General features: G+C 40.7%; 2 protein-coding genes and 1 long non-coding RNA gene across 6 annotated transcripts in view; 1 reads left to right on the top strand and 2 right to left on the bottom strand.

Moving 5' to 3' along the window:
• Positions 1–6,163, bottom strand: part of VTI1A (vesicle transport through interaction with t-SNAREs 1A) — a 258,051-nt gene extending 251,888 nt beyond the window's left edge. For all 4 annotated transcript variants that reach the window (XM_053984455.1, XM_053984454.1, XM_053984457.1 and 1 more), the window contains exon 1: positions 5,800–6,163. In XM_053984455.1, coding sequence (XP_053840430.1) covers positions 5,800–5,893 — 94 coding nt within the window. In that variant the 5' untranslated portion in view covers positions 5,894–6,163. The remainder of the gene's footprint in view (positions 1–5,799) is intronic.
• LOC128811136 (uncharacterized) lies at positions 1,027–5,720 on the bottom strand. The gene is made up of 2 exons (XR_008438245.1): positions 4,747–5,720; positions 1,027–3,544 (listed from the first exon to the last, which is right to left on the bottom strand). It is a non-coding gene; the product is annotated as an uncharacterized LOC128811136 (long non-coding RNA).
• Positions 6,164–6,307: 144 nt separating the features above from the next.
• On the top strand, positions 6,308–16,545 carry ZDHHC6 (zinc finger DHHC-type palmitoyltransferase 6). Its single transcript, XM_053984453.1, has 10 exons — positions 6,308–6,688; positions 8,390–8,481; positions 10,079–10,238; positions 11,271–11,432; positions 12,013–12,066; positions 13,541–13,708; positions 13,995–14,036; positions 14,396–14,541; positions 14,630–14,673; positions 15,983–16,545. The coding sequence occupies exons 1-10, from the start codon at positions 6,440–6,442 to the stop codon at positions 16,084–16,086; spliced, it is 1,221 nt and encodes a 406-aa protein (XP_053840428.1). The 5' UTR covers positions 6,308–6,439; the 3' UTR covers positions 16,087–16,545.
• Positions 16,546–16,867: the final 322 nt, after the last annotated feature.

Below are 16,867 nucleotides of genomic sequence, written 5' to 3' on the forward strand. Positions count from 1 at the left end.
TTGTGTCACATCATCACAAACATCCCAAGTGCTTCACAATTTGGTTTGTTGAAATGCATGAAAGGGGGCTGAGAAATTTTCAGACACTGGATAATAAAATATTCCCACACTGCTTTATTTACCATGAATACTGTGGGTATTCAAGGGTTTCCATCCTACCATCACATCTTCCGGCCTTCAGACTCTAAATCCACCCATTGTGTTAACGAAGTTAACAGAACTCTGAATATACAAATGTTTGTTTGAAACCAGGAGTGTCACGAGACATCTGTACTGGTGGTTTGCTTGATGATGCAGATAAAAAGTAAATGTCACCAAAGTGCCTCCAGTCACAGCTCCCCAAAGGTCATGATGGATAAGTCTACATTGGCACAAGACTTAATCATGTATCTCTAAACTTCAGAGCTTTGTTTTTAAGTCTAAATCCCCTTGCCCCTCTTCCACATGATTTCTTTGTATCCTGGAAATGATACATTAAAGACCTCCTTCGATCCTCTGCATTCCACAAGCCACTGAATTTCATGAGAGGACCACTTGAATAAAGGAACATAAATCAGCTTCTCACAGGCTGAAATGCCTATCCATCTATCTTCTCATTCACCTCAAATACTCTACTGTCTCATTCAAGGACACGGGAACATCACAATCTGTCCTTTCTCAGTTACATATACTGGAGTTCTGCCTGCACAGAGGATCAGGCTTGGGACCATCTTTCCTGCAAATCTGGAATTCACACTGCTACATCTGGTGGATCCTACCACAGCAGAAGACGCAGGAAATATTTTCTGTGTAGCACTTTTAGTTTTCTGCAGGCAATATCTTTCTTCAATTTCCCACCAGGTTTTCATGATAGCACCCAGGCCAGAAAATTCACCATTTTATCTTCCTAACATAAAAAAACCCAAAGAAATCTGCCCCTTCCCCCACCAATACATTTCTATTCTCATATCCCAAACACCTCTGTTCTTTCCCTCATTTGGAAGTCAGCAAGATGACGATGGACGAAAATAAAAACAATGGAAAGTATGAAATACACAACACATTTTATTGAAGCTGAAATAAAATTTTAAAACATAACAGCAGAAAATAAATGTACTATAGCATTTTCAGTACTTCCCTGAGTTGTACTGGATCACAATTTTCATACACATTTAGTAACATAAAATTTAGGGATATAAAGTTGGGGGTTTTTGGAAGGTACTTCATATTGAGCAAATTGTGCTTGTACTTGTGATTACAAGAACTACTCAGCACTCCACTGGCCAGTAAAATCTTATTGACCCACAGAGAAATTTAGCTACAGACCTTTTGTAGGGACAACTCATTAGTACAGAAGAAGGTCTAGCTAAAACTGCTCCCATAAAATTAGGAGAGAGTATTCAAATGATCTCCAGTGGTTTAGTAATTAAATTTTAACTCAACTCCAGATTTTAACACTGGCCTAGGTACATAATCACTCAGATGGTGCCCAGGACAACTGCATTTGTTTTTCCTTCAAATATATGTGAGCAGGCACATGGCAACATCCCAGCACTGCAGCTCTGGAGCAGGATCTTCACAGACTTCCAGGAGAGCAGTTAAACATGTTGCAACCGCTGATCCTCTAGGGCACAAAATACCATGTAACCGTGGTTTCCAAAGCATTTCTTTTCAGCTTTACTTTTACTTCAGTGGTTAAACAAAGGAAACAACTTATTTCATAGCCAGAATCCCCATAGGAAGGGGGCACAATACTCAAAAGGTGACTTGTTCAGAGACTGAAAGTGACATCCAAGGGAGTTCCTCTGGGTAAGAGAAATTTGCCACTAATCAAGTAGATCAGGACAAACAAGTTACAGTCCAAATAAAGATGCTCATATTACTAACTGTATTAGGCCACTGTGACTTAGCAGTTTTCAACCTGCCTACTCAATAATTTCCTTAAATACACTTTCACAGGAAATTAAGAAAAAGGTGTTTTATAACTTTTTGTTTTGATTGAGAACTCAAATATCCTTTAGAGAAAATAAAAAACAATGCTCCATCAAATATATCTAAATGTAATTTTTTTTCCTTACATTGCTAGACAGAATGTCCCAAACAAAATATTCCACACAATTTGTATAATTTAAGTGGTGAAATTGACAAACTATGGATAGTGACTGGAAACAAAAGGGGATTTTCCTCTGTGTAGGATTGCAAAGAAATCTGTTCTCTGTACACAAAGTTGTATCACTTTCTTAAAAGAAACAAGCTTTCACTACATTTTCCCCAGTTCTTTCAGCTTTGTCCTGGCATTAGACATTTTCTTTGTCTCCCAAAATACAGCAGTTACAGAAAGGCGGGAATCTGTCTACAAGGTTGGAAAGATAACACAGCACTGATTTGATCTCAAAGTCAACAAAAAGATTAAAAAACCTGGATCAAGACTGAGTAGTCCCACTGCTCGTGGATTGCTTCTTTTCATTAGTACATGCTGAGGAAGAGACTGAGTAACAAAGGGCTTCAGCTGACAGACCACTTGCAGATGTTGCTGTGCTCGCTCAGGTGGTTACATGTTCACCACTGCCAGAAGTTACTGTCCAACAGCAGAGACAAATGGAACAATACACACATTTCTCTCTTTGGGTTATAAATCTGGGTACATGAGGCATAGCACACTGAGCCAGACCTAAAACTGAGACAGTAAACTTCAGTGAAGGAGTACAACAGAAAATTAAAGGTGGGGCTTTCTTCAGCTAAACCTGTTAGCAACTGAAATGCAGCACTTTGCCCAACAGAAAATGCAGGTACCAAGTATCAGAAGAATGAGGCTACTGTGCTGGGAATAGACTAAGTATCACCATTTGTGCTGATAAAACTCTCTTTCATATCAAGCAATCAAAATTTATATGAATTTTTGGTCAAATCATAAGACAGATGTTTCTCTGAAACACCAAGGAGCATTAATAAAACACATCAGTCAATGATCTTCATTCTTCAAAGACCTTCAGCAGCATCACAGAAAATCTATTTAAAAGGCATTTCTCTATTTATAACTTTCTTTAATCCCCCAGGTGATGTCTGCCTCAACAACTGAAGACATTTCTTCCCAAGATCTTCTATTGTCCCTGCTGCTTATTGTTTCTGTGATATCAGAGAACCTTTGTTACATTTCTTGCTGAACTACTTATGCATTTGTGACAACAGGATTGTCTGCTGAGCCATCATCCTCCTAGAACACAGGACAGCATCATGTCCTGACAACATGGAATGCAGGAATGTTGCAAAACCAATTAAGCAGCATTTCTCCATTACAGCAGGTCCATCTTGGGCAGCAGAGGGAAAAACCAGTCACTAGACTTCAGGAGATCTCTCTTTATTATGCAGAGTGGCACAAGTCCTTACACCTTTCATCCTGCTTCTTCCAGCGGGGAGGAAGAAGGCCATCAGCAGTGTCTCTCAAATCACTGCTGCTGAAAACTGTTCCCCTGTTCCCCTCCCACCTCATAATCCTCTTTTTGAGGCTCTCCCAGTCACCGCCACAAGAACTAACTGGAACTTCTGGTGATGAAGAAGCCAATTCCTATTAAGAAACAAGGGAAAAATGTGTATTTAAAATATTTCTGATAAAGTGTTCAGCATAATCAGAGATTTCTTTTTCCAAGTGGTCAAATGCCTCTGTTAGATAAGACTGCAGTTTGTTTTGAAGTCATGGAATATTTTCTTTTCCTGATGAAAGACAGAATAGCCCTGAAAACAGAAGCAACACCTAAGCTATAAATGTACAGCGCAAGAAGCAGCTATAATGCATGTCAGTTCAAACCATGTATAATCAACCACAAATATAACATGTGGGGAAAAAATTAACTTTGTCTTATCTTGACTCCATTTAGCCCACTACCACATTCCTGGTCCTGCAGGGAACATGCTGTCTCCTCCAAGAGGATGGCAAATTCTAATTAAAAAGTAACCTTCTAATGGTCTCATAAAAGAGTGATGATTTCAAAGCCTGCTGCTTCTAGGCTATGTCATTGTTGAAGCCAATACTCTTTAAACATCTTTTATTTAAGCTCCAAAATGTCCCTAAGTGAATAAGGGAGACTGATTCAAGGAGAGGATTATGGAAATCCACTACTATTATGCAGAATATTCTTCCTACGATTGAACAGACTCTGATGACTTCCAAAATCTATACAATAAGGAACTCAAATCTCTATTATTTACAATTAGGGAATTAAATCTCTCTTTTCCTATAAATCAGTCTAGCACTATTGATTTTCAGAGGATGAGCCAGTAGTGTATTTATGATGTCTCCCTGTTTCTACCAGAGGTCCTTAAATTTCCTGTTCAAAAGTTAAGAAGCCTTTGTGAAGGCTTCCTGCATCCTCCCTGCATCCTCTCAGTAAATGGTTCCAGTGCCCATTTACAGGTTAAATATAATTTCTGAGCAGATTAAATTACACACCAGTTCTAAAATTCACTTGCAGGAACTCTGATTCTCTCTCATCTTCATTTTGTAAGTTTCCATTCAAAAACAGACAAATTTTTCCACCTCAGCTGCAGGTTCTGACTGAATTATCTGTCTGTGTCCTTGCTGTTAAGATCAAGAGCAAAGCATCTTTGTTAAGCCAAGGAAAAGGCATAGCTCCCTTTAACCATGGAACTCAACCATATTTTTTCAGAAGACTAACTTGCTCAGATTAGAATTGGACATAACCTTCCAAAATCAAAAAAGATATTTTATTCAAAATCCCCTGAGAGCACACATTTTAGTTGACCACCTACCTCAAATCCTGTTTAGAGTCACTACTTCATCACTTCATGATGCATTTCCCACTCTAAAAGTAGGATGTTATTCTTTGGTCCTGGAGGCATGATAGCTTTTCCTTTAGTCACATGGAAAAGTACACCATTAGTATGTGTTTACTTCCTTCTTATACAGCATCCACTGCTATGGTTAAGGGTCCCAAACTTTTGGGTAATATGCGTAAGAAGCAGAGGCTGAAGTATTAAATGAGCTGGAAATAGAAGAGGCATTAAGCTGAACTACAAGAGGAAGAGATGGGAAAACCACGAGTGTCAGCTTCCCTTCATCTCACACTCAGAGCCCTGTACTGGGGCACTGATTCCTGTGTGCTGGAAGATTCAGCTGGGCTGATTAACGAGATCAAAATTTTCATCTTTCTACTCTTACAGACCGTATTGACTCTACTGCAGGGATACATCATGAATTAGACCCTGAACACTGCAGGTTACTGACAAACATATTAAAGTAAATGAGCACGGATTCCTTTGAATCTGCTCCTGCATGTGAGTCACCACAGTCAATTATCCAAATCAAACGTACGAGGAGTAGGCAGCAAAAATACCGATTCAGATTAAGTCATGCACAAAATCTCTCTGTGCCACCGGAAAAAGACTTGATTTCCATTAGCGATGTCGTGGCACGATCACAATAAAGAGGTTCCAGCAGCAATGCTGGTACAGGGAACATCCCCCACCAGCTCTGCTCAGCCCTTCAGGTGCACTGGCGCAACTTCGCGTGCCCTGAGCCGGGCAGAAGGCAAGAGCTGATCCTTACAGGTGACCAGCAAACAAATATTGTCAGAGTATTAACACATCTCAAGAGACACCTCGCCGCTGGGACAGACCCGGGGCAGGGAGGTGACTGTGCTGCGTAAGGAGCGAGGAGACACATTCGCTGAGAGCTCACTAAAAGCACGCCGGCACCTCCCGCCACCGCCCTGCGCGCCCATCGCGGGGAGCTGCAGGGCTCTCACAGACGAGCCGGCCGGGCCTGCGGAGCGAGGGCCGCGGGGGCGGAGAGCAGCCGCTCACCTCCTACCAGCTTCGGCACCTTCCCGATGCGGCCCGTGATCTCTGCCGTGAGCACGGCGAAGTCCTGCTCGTAGCTCTCGAAGTCGGAGGACATCGCGGCGATCGCGCTGCCGGTGCCGGGGGCGCCGCTCCGGACCGCGGCGCTTCCGCGTTCTGCCGCCCCAAAACGCGTCCCCCACCCCGCTCCCGGGCGCCTCGCCACGCGTTCCGGCGAAACTCAGGTGATTTAACCGGCACTGCCCAGCCCCTCTCGGCCGTCCCGACAACCCTGGGCGGCCTTGGCGAGCGGGATCGCGCCGCACCGCAGGCACCGATGAGAGGCGGCAGCGACGGGTCACTCCCGCCCCGCAGCCCCTCACGCCCCGCCTCGTAACCTGCAGGGTGGGGAGAACGCGGCTGCGGCGCTACGGGCGAGCCGCTGTTTCCCGGGGGCCCGTATTGCGAGCGGACCGCGGGCGGGCGGCGGCAGCGCGGGCCCCGCTCCCGCCCCGCTCCTCCCCTTCCCTCCCCTCCCCGCTCCCTTCCCTCCCCTCCTCTTCCCAGTCCCTTCCCTCTTCCCTTCCCGCCCTCTCCCTCGGCAGCCGGCGGGAGCCATGCACGGCGGCGGCGGGGCGGCGGCGGCCGGGCGGCGGTAGCGGCGATGGTGGGGCCGGGCGCGCTGCAGCGGGCGCGGCGCCTGTGCCATTGGGGCCCGGCGGTGGCGCTGGCCGTGGTGGCCGTGTGCTCCGCCACCGCCATGGCCGACGCCGCGCTCTGGTACTGGCCCCTGGACACGGCCGGGGGAAGCGTCAACTTCGTGATGCTGCTCAACTGGACCGTCATGATCCTCTACAACTACTTCAGCGCCATGTTTGTGGGCCCCGGGTACGTCCCGCTGGGGTGGACGCCGGTAAGCGCTGCCTTGCGACCGCCTCGTCCCGGGGCCGCGCGGGGGACCAGCGGGCAGCCCTGGGGCCGGGCCGGCTGCCCCCGCGGTCAGGACAGTAGAAATCGCGTGTCTTTCGATGCCGCTGTTTCTCCTGTGTCCCCCAAGAATGCTGCACGCTCTCAGGCCACGCCTTCCTTCTTATCTGGTTCCGAAATCTTTGCTTTGCTTCTCCCCGGTTTGCTCCTGCCGCTTCCAGAGCTTCCAGTACAACCCAGCTTGCTCCTGATACCGAAATCGGACAGGTAGAAACTTTCTGACACAGTTTTGGTATTAGAAAGCAGCACTCTGGACACTTCAGATATCCTTCCTCTAATGGAGTGTGCCGAGCGTTGGGTAAACAGAGTTTTTATCAGCCCCGCTGATTACACATCCACTAGCTATCTCCACTTACTTAATGTATATGTGATGTATATTACTTTACATTGTCACGTTCCTTATTGGAAGTCCTTATGTGGCCTTTTAGGGTCTCCTTTGGTGGTCTTCAGTGGCCAGTTTTGCAGTATTTCAGGTGGCCATTCCAATAAGCACACCGCTGTTGAGTTCCGTGACTGCTGCTTTGTCAGCCTTGCAGAGCTGAGCCGCTTCCTGCTTGCCTGAGGGAAGCCTTTATCTGCTTCTCCAAGGCCCTGTTCTCTTCTGCTGCCCTTCTGCATCCCTTCCCTGTGCTGTCAGGGCTCGAGTAATGCTGCTTGGCTGGCAGCAGTTGCTGTGTCTTATTTTATTAGGGGCTCCTCAAAGCAGAGCAGCAGGAAACAAGCCCTGATAGCTGGGAATGAGAACCTCAGGGTTCTCTGCATGCTCCTGCAGACACCTGTTTTGGAGATTTTGCTGCTAACAGTAACAGAAGTAATTAATTTAGCAAATTTCTTTTTTATTTTATGCATGCCAGAAAATTATATGGTTACCTTCTGCTTAACACAGTGCATTTCCTGTGCTTCAGTAATCTCTTGGAAGAGTTGCAGTCAAGAATGATACAGGTTCAGTATCTCAAGGCAGCTGCCCAGAGTTTGTGTTCCAGTGGCGTGAGGCAGAGTTTAGTGCTGGTCACCTTTCTAATTGTGGAATATTACTCAGGACAGAGCAGAAGAGGATCCTGGTAATCATCTTAGCAGGACAACTGGGTACTCCACTTCCCGAGTGCAAGATTTTGGCCACTACTTGCTGTCTGCAAGTGTCTCTGTCTCTCATCTTGCTGTAGTTGGGGTGTGTGTGTGTAAAAGAGATTGTAAGAGAGTTGAACATTAGTGTTTACCAGTGCTGTATCTTTGTAGTAAGCTTAGTGTGTTTTATGGTGTAAAATGGAGAGAAAATGTGCACAGGTTTTTTTCTTTTTATTAGAACAATAATGTGCTGACTTTTACTCTCAGAACTTCACTATGAAATCCTGCTTGTACAGTTGCTCTTCCTGACAGAAGAACTGTTTATTTCTTTTAGCAACCAGCACTTTCAACAGTGGGAGATGGCTGTTTTATAGCCAAGAGATTAGCTAGGAATTATTTAATTTTTTTTTTCCTCTCCTTGATGCCTACTATTAAATAGGGTTGGACTATGAAACACACCCTGTCAGAAGAAACCAAAGATGCTTAGGTTAGGAAAATGCCAAGATAAACATTGCCAGCAGAGTTGTGTATACATCTAACACTGCTGTTCTTCTGTTTAAAGGAAAAATCTCAGGATTGCATGTATCTCCAATACTGTAAAGTGTGTCAGTCTTACAAGGCACCTCGTTCACACCACTGTCGGAAGTGTAACAGGTACTGTTCCTCTTCACAGCTGTTTAAAGTCCATATTAGAGCAGCTTCAAACCTAATGATGGGCTATTACCATAATTTGTGCTTCCAGCACTTGCATTGTAGTTTTTTAAAAAGCTTCCATATGAGCACTGTAGCCCTTTCAAGTATTTCCACTTTCTAATTGTATGATATCTATACAGTTTTGCTGTGTTGTAGTTTAGAAAAATGACTGTCTTTAGCATTTTCTTTATAATTTATTTAAATCAGTTTCTCCTAAGAACTTCTTGACGGTACTAACAAAACAATGCAGTCCTGCTTCAGGGATGTGAGTCTGTGTAAATACCTAAAAATCATCTAAAATTATTTTTAAATTCTGATCCAAACATTGACCTGCTTAGAGAGTAAAAATATCTATTCTGTCATCTTTCCAAATGGGAATTAAATGTTGATTTGTGTGGAAGTTTTGGATTGCCTTTTTTTTTTACTTTTCACTAAAACAAGTTTTTGAGGGGAGTTGGCATGTTAAGTGAGGTAATAAACCTTTTGGGTCAATTTAAGAAGTTTGCACCTTGTTATCTTCCAACACACTCATCCTGATACAAAGGATACTTTATTATAAATAGCTGTCACTAGAATTTAGTGCATCTTGAAAAAATCAAGGCACTTCAGGTGTCTGCAGTCCAGGCAGGTTGTCCTCTGAAGGACTCCTAAGAGAATGTGGTGAAAGAATATTGCAACATATGTGTTCATTTGTTATTTCTATAAAACCAAGATGTGCAGTCAGTGCTTTTTTAGGAAACAGAAACTGAAACTCCAGAGCAGTGCTGTAACTTGGCTACATCATCCCCAGATTTAAAATTAAAATTTTCCTTGAGTGACAATCTTTACACTGAGGACTGATCACTTAGGTGGTCACAGAGACTTTTACACCTGTCAAGATAATTTGAAATGTGAACAAATCTTTATTCAGGTGGGGGTTTTTTTCATCTGTAAGCTACACCAAAATAACTGGCTTTATATTGAATACAAGAGTGTCTCTAGGGTGTTTACACTTGTTAAATGTATTTTGAAAAAGATTTTCAATGGTGTGAGGTCAATGCATAGCAATTGAGAAAGCTTTCAGGGGGTTTAGCACTGAGAAGAAAGAGTTACTATCACACTTCTGTCTGAATATATCTTTCTTTAAATACTCTTTCTACAAATAGTTCACAGGGAATTTGACATTTCCTTTATTTTCCTGGTATTCTGATTTTTAAAAACTGGCATTAACAGTAATGTTTAATTATTGTGATCATAGTTCTTACAAGTCCCGTTCTATGGCTCTGTCTCCAGGCTCTGTACTATGGTGATTATTAGCAACTAGTTAGTTTGAGTAAAGAGGACAGATAACTGGGGAGGGTAGGACCTGGAAGCACTTTTTATTTGTTTTTTTAAATTCTACAACATAGAAATATAATTCTGAATTGCAACTGAAAAGAAACTACTGTGTTGATGTGTCAGAAATTGGTGGGTTCAAATGAAAGAATGGATGTTGAGAAGTAGAAAATCAGCCATCCTTTGAGTTTTTTGAGAAATATTATACGTGTCCTTTATATTAATCAATATTTATTATTCACAGATGTGTGATGAAGATGGATCACCACTGTCCATGGATCAACAACTGTTGTGGATACCAGAATCATGCATCTTTCACTCTGTTTCTCCTCTTAGCTCCACTGGGATGCATTCACGCTTCTTTCATATTTATTATGACAATGTACACTCAGCTTTACAACAGAGTAAGAAAACATAACTAAGTGCTTAAAATATTATTTAAGTCAGGTGCATAATTTATCTCTGGAAGTACGAGAGAATTTGGTTTTCTGAGAAGAAGCATGTGGAATTCCTTGTTCTTCTTTCCACACGCACTCCTAGTTCTGCTGTGTACTCATAAGATGTATGTATGGGAATGGAGGAGGATTCAGAGAAGGTTGTTTCTATTTTCATTCTTTTTTTCCCTGTTGCTTCTCATAATCACAGGGAGTTTCCTATTGCTTTACATTGACTGAAGACAGTTTCTGAGTAGCACTTTATGTAGAGAGAGAGAGACAGGCTGTGTTTTGGCTGGCACAGAAAACAGCTGCTATTTATTTCCAACACACAAGTTAGATGCTATTTATTTTCTTTTACTGTCCACTTTTTTAGAATTATGTCTATTTCTTCAAGAAAAAAAAAAAAGTACATTATTTTGGGGACTAAAGATAAATATGTCATCTGTGGTTTTTTTAACCGGAAAACTTCAACAGTTAGTAAAGGGGTGTATTCCAGAACGAGCTTATCTCAGATCCATGGCTAAGATTATAAGCTTTGATTTCAGCCTTTGTGGTTGCAGTGAAGAGCTTGATAACATCACCTGAGTGTAACAGATGAAGTAGTATTTGTAGCAGCTGAGTTGTGTTTGCAGAGTGATAATGTTGAGAATTGCTGTCTGCAAAGCTTTCAGAGGAAGCCTGCAGCATTTCCACAGAAAACAGGGACTGTTCTATGCAAACATTGTCTATCTGACACTGATGAACGAGGGTTTTTTAACATACCAGAGTCCAGATTTTTTGGGTCTGTGGAGCTTGCAAGATGGTGATTGTGGTTTCATTTTCCATCTAGCAGCAAACTTCTGAAGATAAAAGTTTTGAATATTTTTTTTATTTTATTACCCTGCTTCATCTCTGTCAGATATTGGACACTTACTTTCAGAGCCAGATTTTGTAGGGATAACTTGCTTTGTTTCAGCAGTTGGAAAGTTCTAGAGCTGAATGGAATTTTCCTCTTTGCAGATATCTTTTGGGTGGAGTTCTGTGAAGATTGACATGAGTGCAGCCAAAAGAGACCCTCGTCCCATTATTCCCTTTGGACTGTCTGCATTTGCTGCATCTTTATTTGCCTTAGGACTGGCATTAGGAACAACTATTGCTGTTGGTATGCTGTTCATTATCCAGGTAAGTCTGTGGCCCTCTTGCAAAGAAGTTAAAAGCTGTAAGTTTTGCGTGCTTGTGGAGCAGAAACAGAATTCAGGATTGAGATAAGAACAGTTGCTCAGAGCTTATGTTGTTGTGTAACTTTTTCAGGGATTTGTGTAGCTTTGTCTTAGTTTTTCTGTTACCACAGTTTTGGGTTTTTTTCATTATTTTTCATGGGAGAACTTGGATGTGCAAATCTAATGAACTAAGAAAACGTGAGATGGATTTTATGAACTCCCTAAAAAGGCAAAATACTTGCCCTGTCCCTGCAAGTAGGTGTAAATATGCCTGATATATTTCTTAAAATGTTGGAGATCTTTGGAAGGAAACAAAAAGACAAATTTTAAGCATAAAGTGCAATACTGTGTGATACTGTCTTAAGTGTATAATTCTAGATTGTGTATCTGAGGGTTAGCTTCTAACAAATGTTTCAGTTAAGTCTATAAAAGTTGTTTTGTTCTTTAAGACAAGTTTAGTTTGTTAAATGAAGCTTTCTTTGAATATCTGATGTATTTCTGCAGAAAATAAATCCTAATTTCACCTAACACTTTTATTTCAGATGAAAGTAATTTTGACAAATAAAACTTCAATCGAATCCTGGATTGAAGAAAAGGTATGCTTATAATACAGTATTCTTGGACTGTTACAAGGTCTGTTTTCCATATTTATAATTTTGTTTCATCTCTGGGTTAAAACCAAAGATGTTATTTCAATTCACCACTGACCTATACCTACAACAAGTTTTTCCCTTACCATCTCTGAAAGTCACTGAAAGAAATGAGAAATCATGTAAATGCATAGATTTTTCTTTTGTTTTGCAAGAGTTTGTTGAACATAGAATAATATTTGCTTTGAAAAGACTTTGCTTTTCTACTTGAAATATGTGGGCGTTTTCATCTGAAACTTGAGCTTAGTCATTACTTCTGCCTGTAGCTTTGATTGTCCACCTTGCTGACCCATTCAAAGTGGCATCTTTTGACTCACGGTTTTAACCATTTCTTACTTTGGATTATAAGGGAGGGTTTTCCTTGATTTTAAAGAAGTACTAGAAAATACCTGGTCTTCTGTACTTTAAATTTCTCTTGGATCTCTATCTTTATAGAGGTTTTCACAAGATTTTTCAGGAGAAATATAGTCAAACAACAGAAGCTAAGTTTAGAGGAAGCAAAACTGTCTCAGTAGAAATTAGTTTGGTTCTACCTGGTTAGTTTTTGTGTTAGTCCACAAACATTTCATTAATGTCTTGTTGTCTTTCTTTTATTTTGTGTACCAAATTAGCATGAGAATCTTGACTCTGTATAAGTACTTAAAGTATTGTAATGTCAAGTCTTTGCATGGGATATGGCTGGATCCAAGTCCTGTTAGACCTTTAAATAATGGGATAATGGAACATAAGTGAAAGAAATCCCTGTTACCGCTGTATTCTAGAATTTGGAATAATATGTTAAAATTTTTACTGTAAAACACAGGCTGCTAATATGTCCCTTTTGAAAGCCAAGCACAGACTGTAATACATAAATACTTAATAAAATGGCATTTTTGCAACAAAGAGAACACAGTTCTGTGGCTGCTCCACTAGATGTCATTAGAACTGTGGGAGTGTAAAGCTCATGACTATGGAATGTGGGCAATTCAGATCGTGCCTGTGTGTGCATTCTTACAGGAGGAATTGGCACTACCAATGTTGAGTCATGTTCATGATCATTAGTCAAAGGATTCTGAGCTGTGGAAGCTTTTGTATATAACTGAGAAGTAGTCAGGCATTGGTCCCTAAAAGAAAGCAGTAAAGTAAGATCTGGGCATGGAGGGAATCATCAGTGTAGTCAGTGGACAGTTGTTAAAGGGCAAATGGGGAGTGGCAGGGATGGGGACACCCAAACAGACATCCATCTGAATGCCATGATTGGTTTAAGCAGTTTTTAAAGCCTGGGTTGATATAGCAGGAGTTCACTGCTCTTGCCTGAAAATATTTGCCTTTAGGTCCCATGGACCCATACAGAGCTTATGACCTGGCCTTCTTAATATTTGCTGCTTGACTGCAGTGTGTAGGGTGTTTTTATGTACTGCATTTCTTAATTATTTTCTAGGCCAAAGACAGAATCCAGTACTACCAAACGGGTGAGACCTTTATCTTCCCCTATGATATGGGAAGTAAATGGAAGAACTTCAGGCAAGTGTTTACATGGTCTGGGATTCCTGAGGGAGATGGCCTGGACTGGCCAGTTAGAGATGGATGTCACCAATACAGTTTGACGGTAACTGCTCTTCAATGGTATCTCAAGCTGATTCTGCCCACTATCCAGTTGTCTGCTTTCCTTTGCAATAATAGACCAGATTTTTTAATAACTAAAATAGACAGGCTTGAAATACATGTACAGGAGTTCTGTTAAATGTTCTCCCATTTTTGATGCACTAAAAAGTTACGCTTTTGTGAGTGCTTCAAGCTGCTAGTGGTACTTCCTGTGTTTGTTGAATCATTTCAATACCTGGCTTCATTTTGTGTTGAATGCTGCCTAAATTTCTATTTATTATCATTTATAGATAGAGCAACTGAAACAGAAAGCAGACAAGCGAGTAAGAAGTGTAAGTATTTATTGAAGTTTGGTCCAAAATTACTTTGAAATAATAGAAATAGCAGTATAAATAAATGTAATTAAGCAACACAAACAATGTATAGCAATCTACTTAGTTAATCTTGGCACTTAGCCTTTGCATTTGCTTCTTAGTTCCTAGATAGAAAGAAACATGATAATAAAGAGGACTGTGCTTCATTGTTAAGCAGTAATTTAGAATTTAGAGTCCCTTTGACAGCCACTGTCATTATGTTTAAATCTGTGGTATGCTTGAATTGATTTTTTTAGTGTGAAACTTACCAGTAGGGCCATAACACCTTCAAAAAACTGTGTCCTGTTCCAATTGCTGTGTCCTGTTCCAATCTGCAGGTGCGCTATCGAGCCATAGAAGATTACAGTGGTGTCTGCTGCCCTGTGACTAAAGGTGTTAAAACATTCTTCACAACACCGTGCACTGAAGAACCTAGAATTGCACTGAGTAAAGGGGATCTGATTTTAGCCACCAGAGGCTTAAAGTTAGTGGCTCCACACCTTTATATTTGGTTAGAAGAAGTATTGAGTTGAGTTCTGGCATCTAATTACCTATTATGCTTTCTTCCCCAGGCACTGGATGTATGGTGAGAAGATTCTCATCTCAGCTGCTGATGGTATGGAGCAGTTAATTTCACTTTTTCTGTTGAAAATTGCAAATCAATTTTATAGCTATTTAGAAATGTGGCCAATATTATATGTTCACTTCTCAAAATGTAGAATGATAACATTATTGGCACTAGCTTCTCTGCACTCTCCACAGTTTTTATTCTTTACATCTAACAGACTTCCCAGTTTTGATGAACATTAATTCACTCTGTCAGACTGACAGAACACTGATATAATACTTTACTGAAAGTTGAGTGGGAAAGGGGACACTTCATATTCTAAGAAAAAATTAGACTTTTAGACCATAAAGAGGTTAAGGATGATTCATTTTTTTGATATTTAAATGCTGGTCTGTCTTAAACACATCCAGGCTTCCAACCTACACACCCTATATAAAGCATAGAAATTAATCTTTGTGTACCTTAAAATCTAGGAGACATCATGTCTTTGTTTAGAATAATTTCTGGAGACTTTAATATGCATTTATAAAACTACCTGGGGGTGTTGCAAATCATAAAGACTCCTGCTGATCTGCAGAGGGTCAGCACCACAGCCACTGCATTGAAGCTTTTACATTTTTCACTTAGACCTCTTGCTTTGGACTGAATTAAAATTTTACCTGCCAGAAGGTGTGTTGGATTCTGTTATTTCTTCCAAGCAACTGTTAATTCATTGCGTGTGCATTTCATATTTGCACAAGCTTCCCAGATGCTGAAGTAAATCTTCCATCCTCTTCAGCACTGGCAGACAGTCTGCTGAAATACTCATACAAGTAAAAGCAGTTACTGCATCTCAAGAAAGAGGAAGATCAACTGTGAAGGATTGAGAGGAAAACAGAGAAAAATGAGAATTATTAGAGTAATAGAAAATGTGACTTAAAAGGAAAAGCCGAAAGAATTGGGATAGTTTACCTGAAGAGGAGTAGAAAATAGGAGACAGCTTGAGTATGAACAAATAGTCATCAGGTGTGTGAAAATCTGTGGTAGACAAGTTTGTTACCTGCTTCCTGTGCCCCTGCTGCATAGAAAAAGGAGCTGTAAACCTGATTTATAGACAGAAAGATTCAAATAGGGTATGAAGATGAATTTTCTCAAATAAGGTAGAGCACTGCAAAACTTCGGAGATGTCTGTAAACATTTTAGGTAGTTGGAGAAAATCTGTGCATCCCCGGGCAATGATGTTAGAAATTACTTAGATGTTCTGTTTTGTAGAAGAAAATAACTTAGGTAAGTGCTTGATGTCTCTTCCAGTCCTGTGTTTTTCTTCAGTAGTGGGCCATGTTTTGTTCTAAGTTAATGCAACTTTTCATGTCTTAAGGTGGAATAAGAGAACGAGGCTGGTTCCCTAGGAAGTGTGTGGAAAAATACCAGTATGACTCTGAAACGGATCAACCAGTGGATGGAGAGAAGAAAAGCAAATAGCCTTCTAATTTTTTTAAATATGAAATGGAATTTTTACTTCACACCACAATCCTTTACTTGAAATTTTCTGTATATTACTTTAGACTTATGCAATGAATATGTTAGGATGAGGTTTTCTTTTCCTCACAGCTGAAAGGATTGTGTATGCCTGTGCCATGGTTTGCATACTTTTTAAACAATAAATAATTGAAGAAGCCATTCAGTGGATTGCCTTCAAGATGCATCTTTTCATCACAAGTCAGGATTGTTTTTTTCTGTTTTAATTGCATTCTGAGCATTAAGATTTTAGTTTTTTTTCCTCAGCCGCATCTGATTGTTATGCGTGCTGCTTATCTTTTGTATTTCTCTGAAGCTGCCCCTGAAAATAAACACCTGATTCAAATTCCAGATAAAATTTGTTACCTGTGACTTTTAATGATGTGAATTGTCCACCTCAAATAAATGATACATTCATATTTACTTGTGGGTTCAATTGTTCTTAGACCTAGAAGAACTAGTTCATAGGCATGGGAGTGTGAACTGACTGGGAGGTAAACATTTAACCTTGTAAGTTGCTTTTCAAAGTTAAAAAGGTTTCAGTTGTTGCAATAGGAATATTTTGTGCTTTTAATGTCAAAAATTACATCCAGTACTGTCTGCTCCCTCTGGTACCTAAGAGATCTTGATCCATTTTAGAGTGAAAGGAAGCAGTATCCAAGAATTTTTGTGAATTCTGCTACTAATGATGAACAGCCTTCTGAAGGCATTTTCACTTAGCATCTAGTATGGATTATTAGTTAGG

Source organism: Vidua macroura, chromosome 8 (assembly GCF_024509145.1).
Source record: "Vidua macroura isolate BioBank_ID:100142 chromosome 8, ASM2450914v1, whole genome shotgun sequence".
Lineage (NCBI taxonomy): Eukaryota > Metazoa > Chordata > Aves > Passeriformes > Viduidae > Vidua > Vidua macroura.

Bases quoted from the DNA above. Each gene is read 5' to 3' on its own strand.
- ZDHHC6 (XM_053984453.1), top strand. From the start codon at position 6,440: ATGGTGGGGCCGGGCGCGCTGCAGCGGGCGCGGCGCCTGTGCCATTGG. The intron at 11,433-12,012 runs GTAAGTCTGTGG...CTTTTATTTCAG, and splicing joins GTATGCTGTTCATTATCCAG to ATGAAAGTAATTTTGACAAA. The intron at 14,674-15,982 runs GTATGGAGCAGT...TCATGTCTTAAG, and splicing joins TCTCATCTCAGCTGCTGATG to GTGGAATAAGAGAACGAGGC.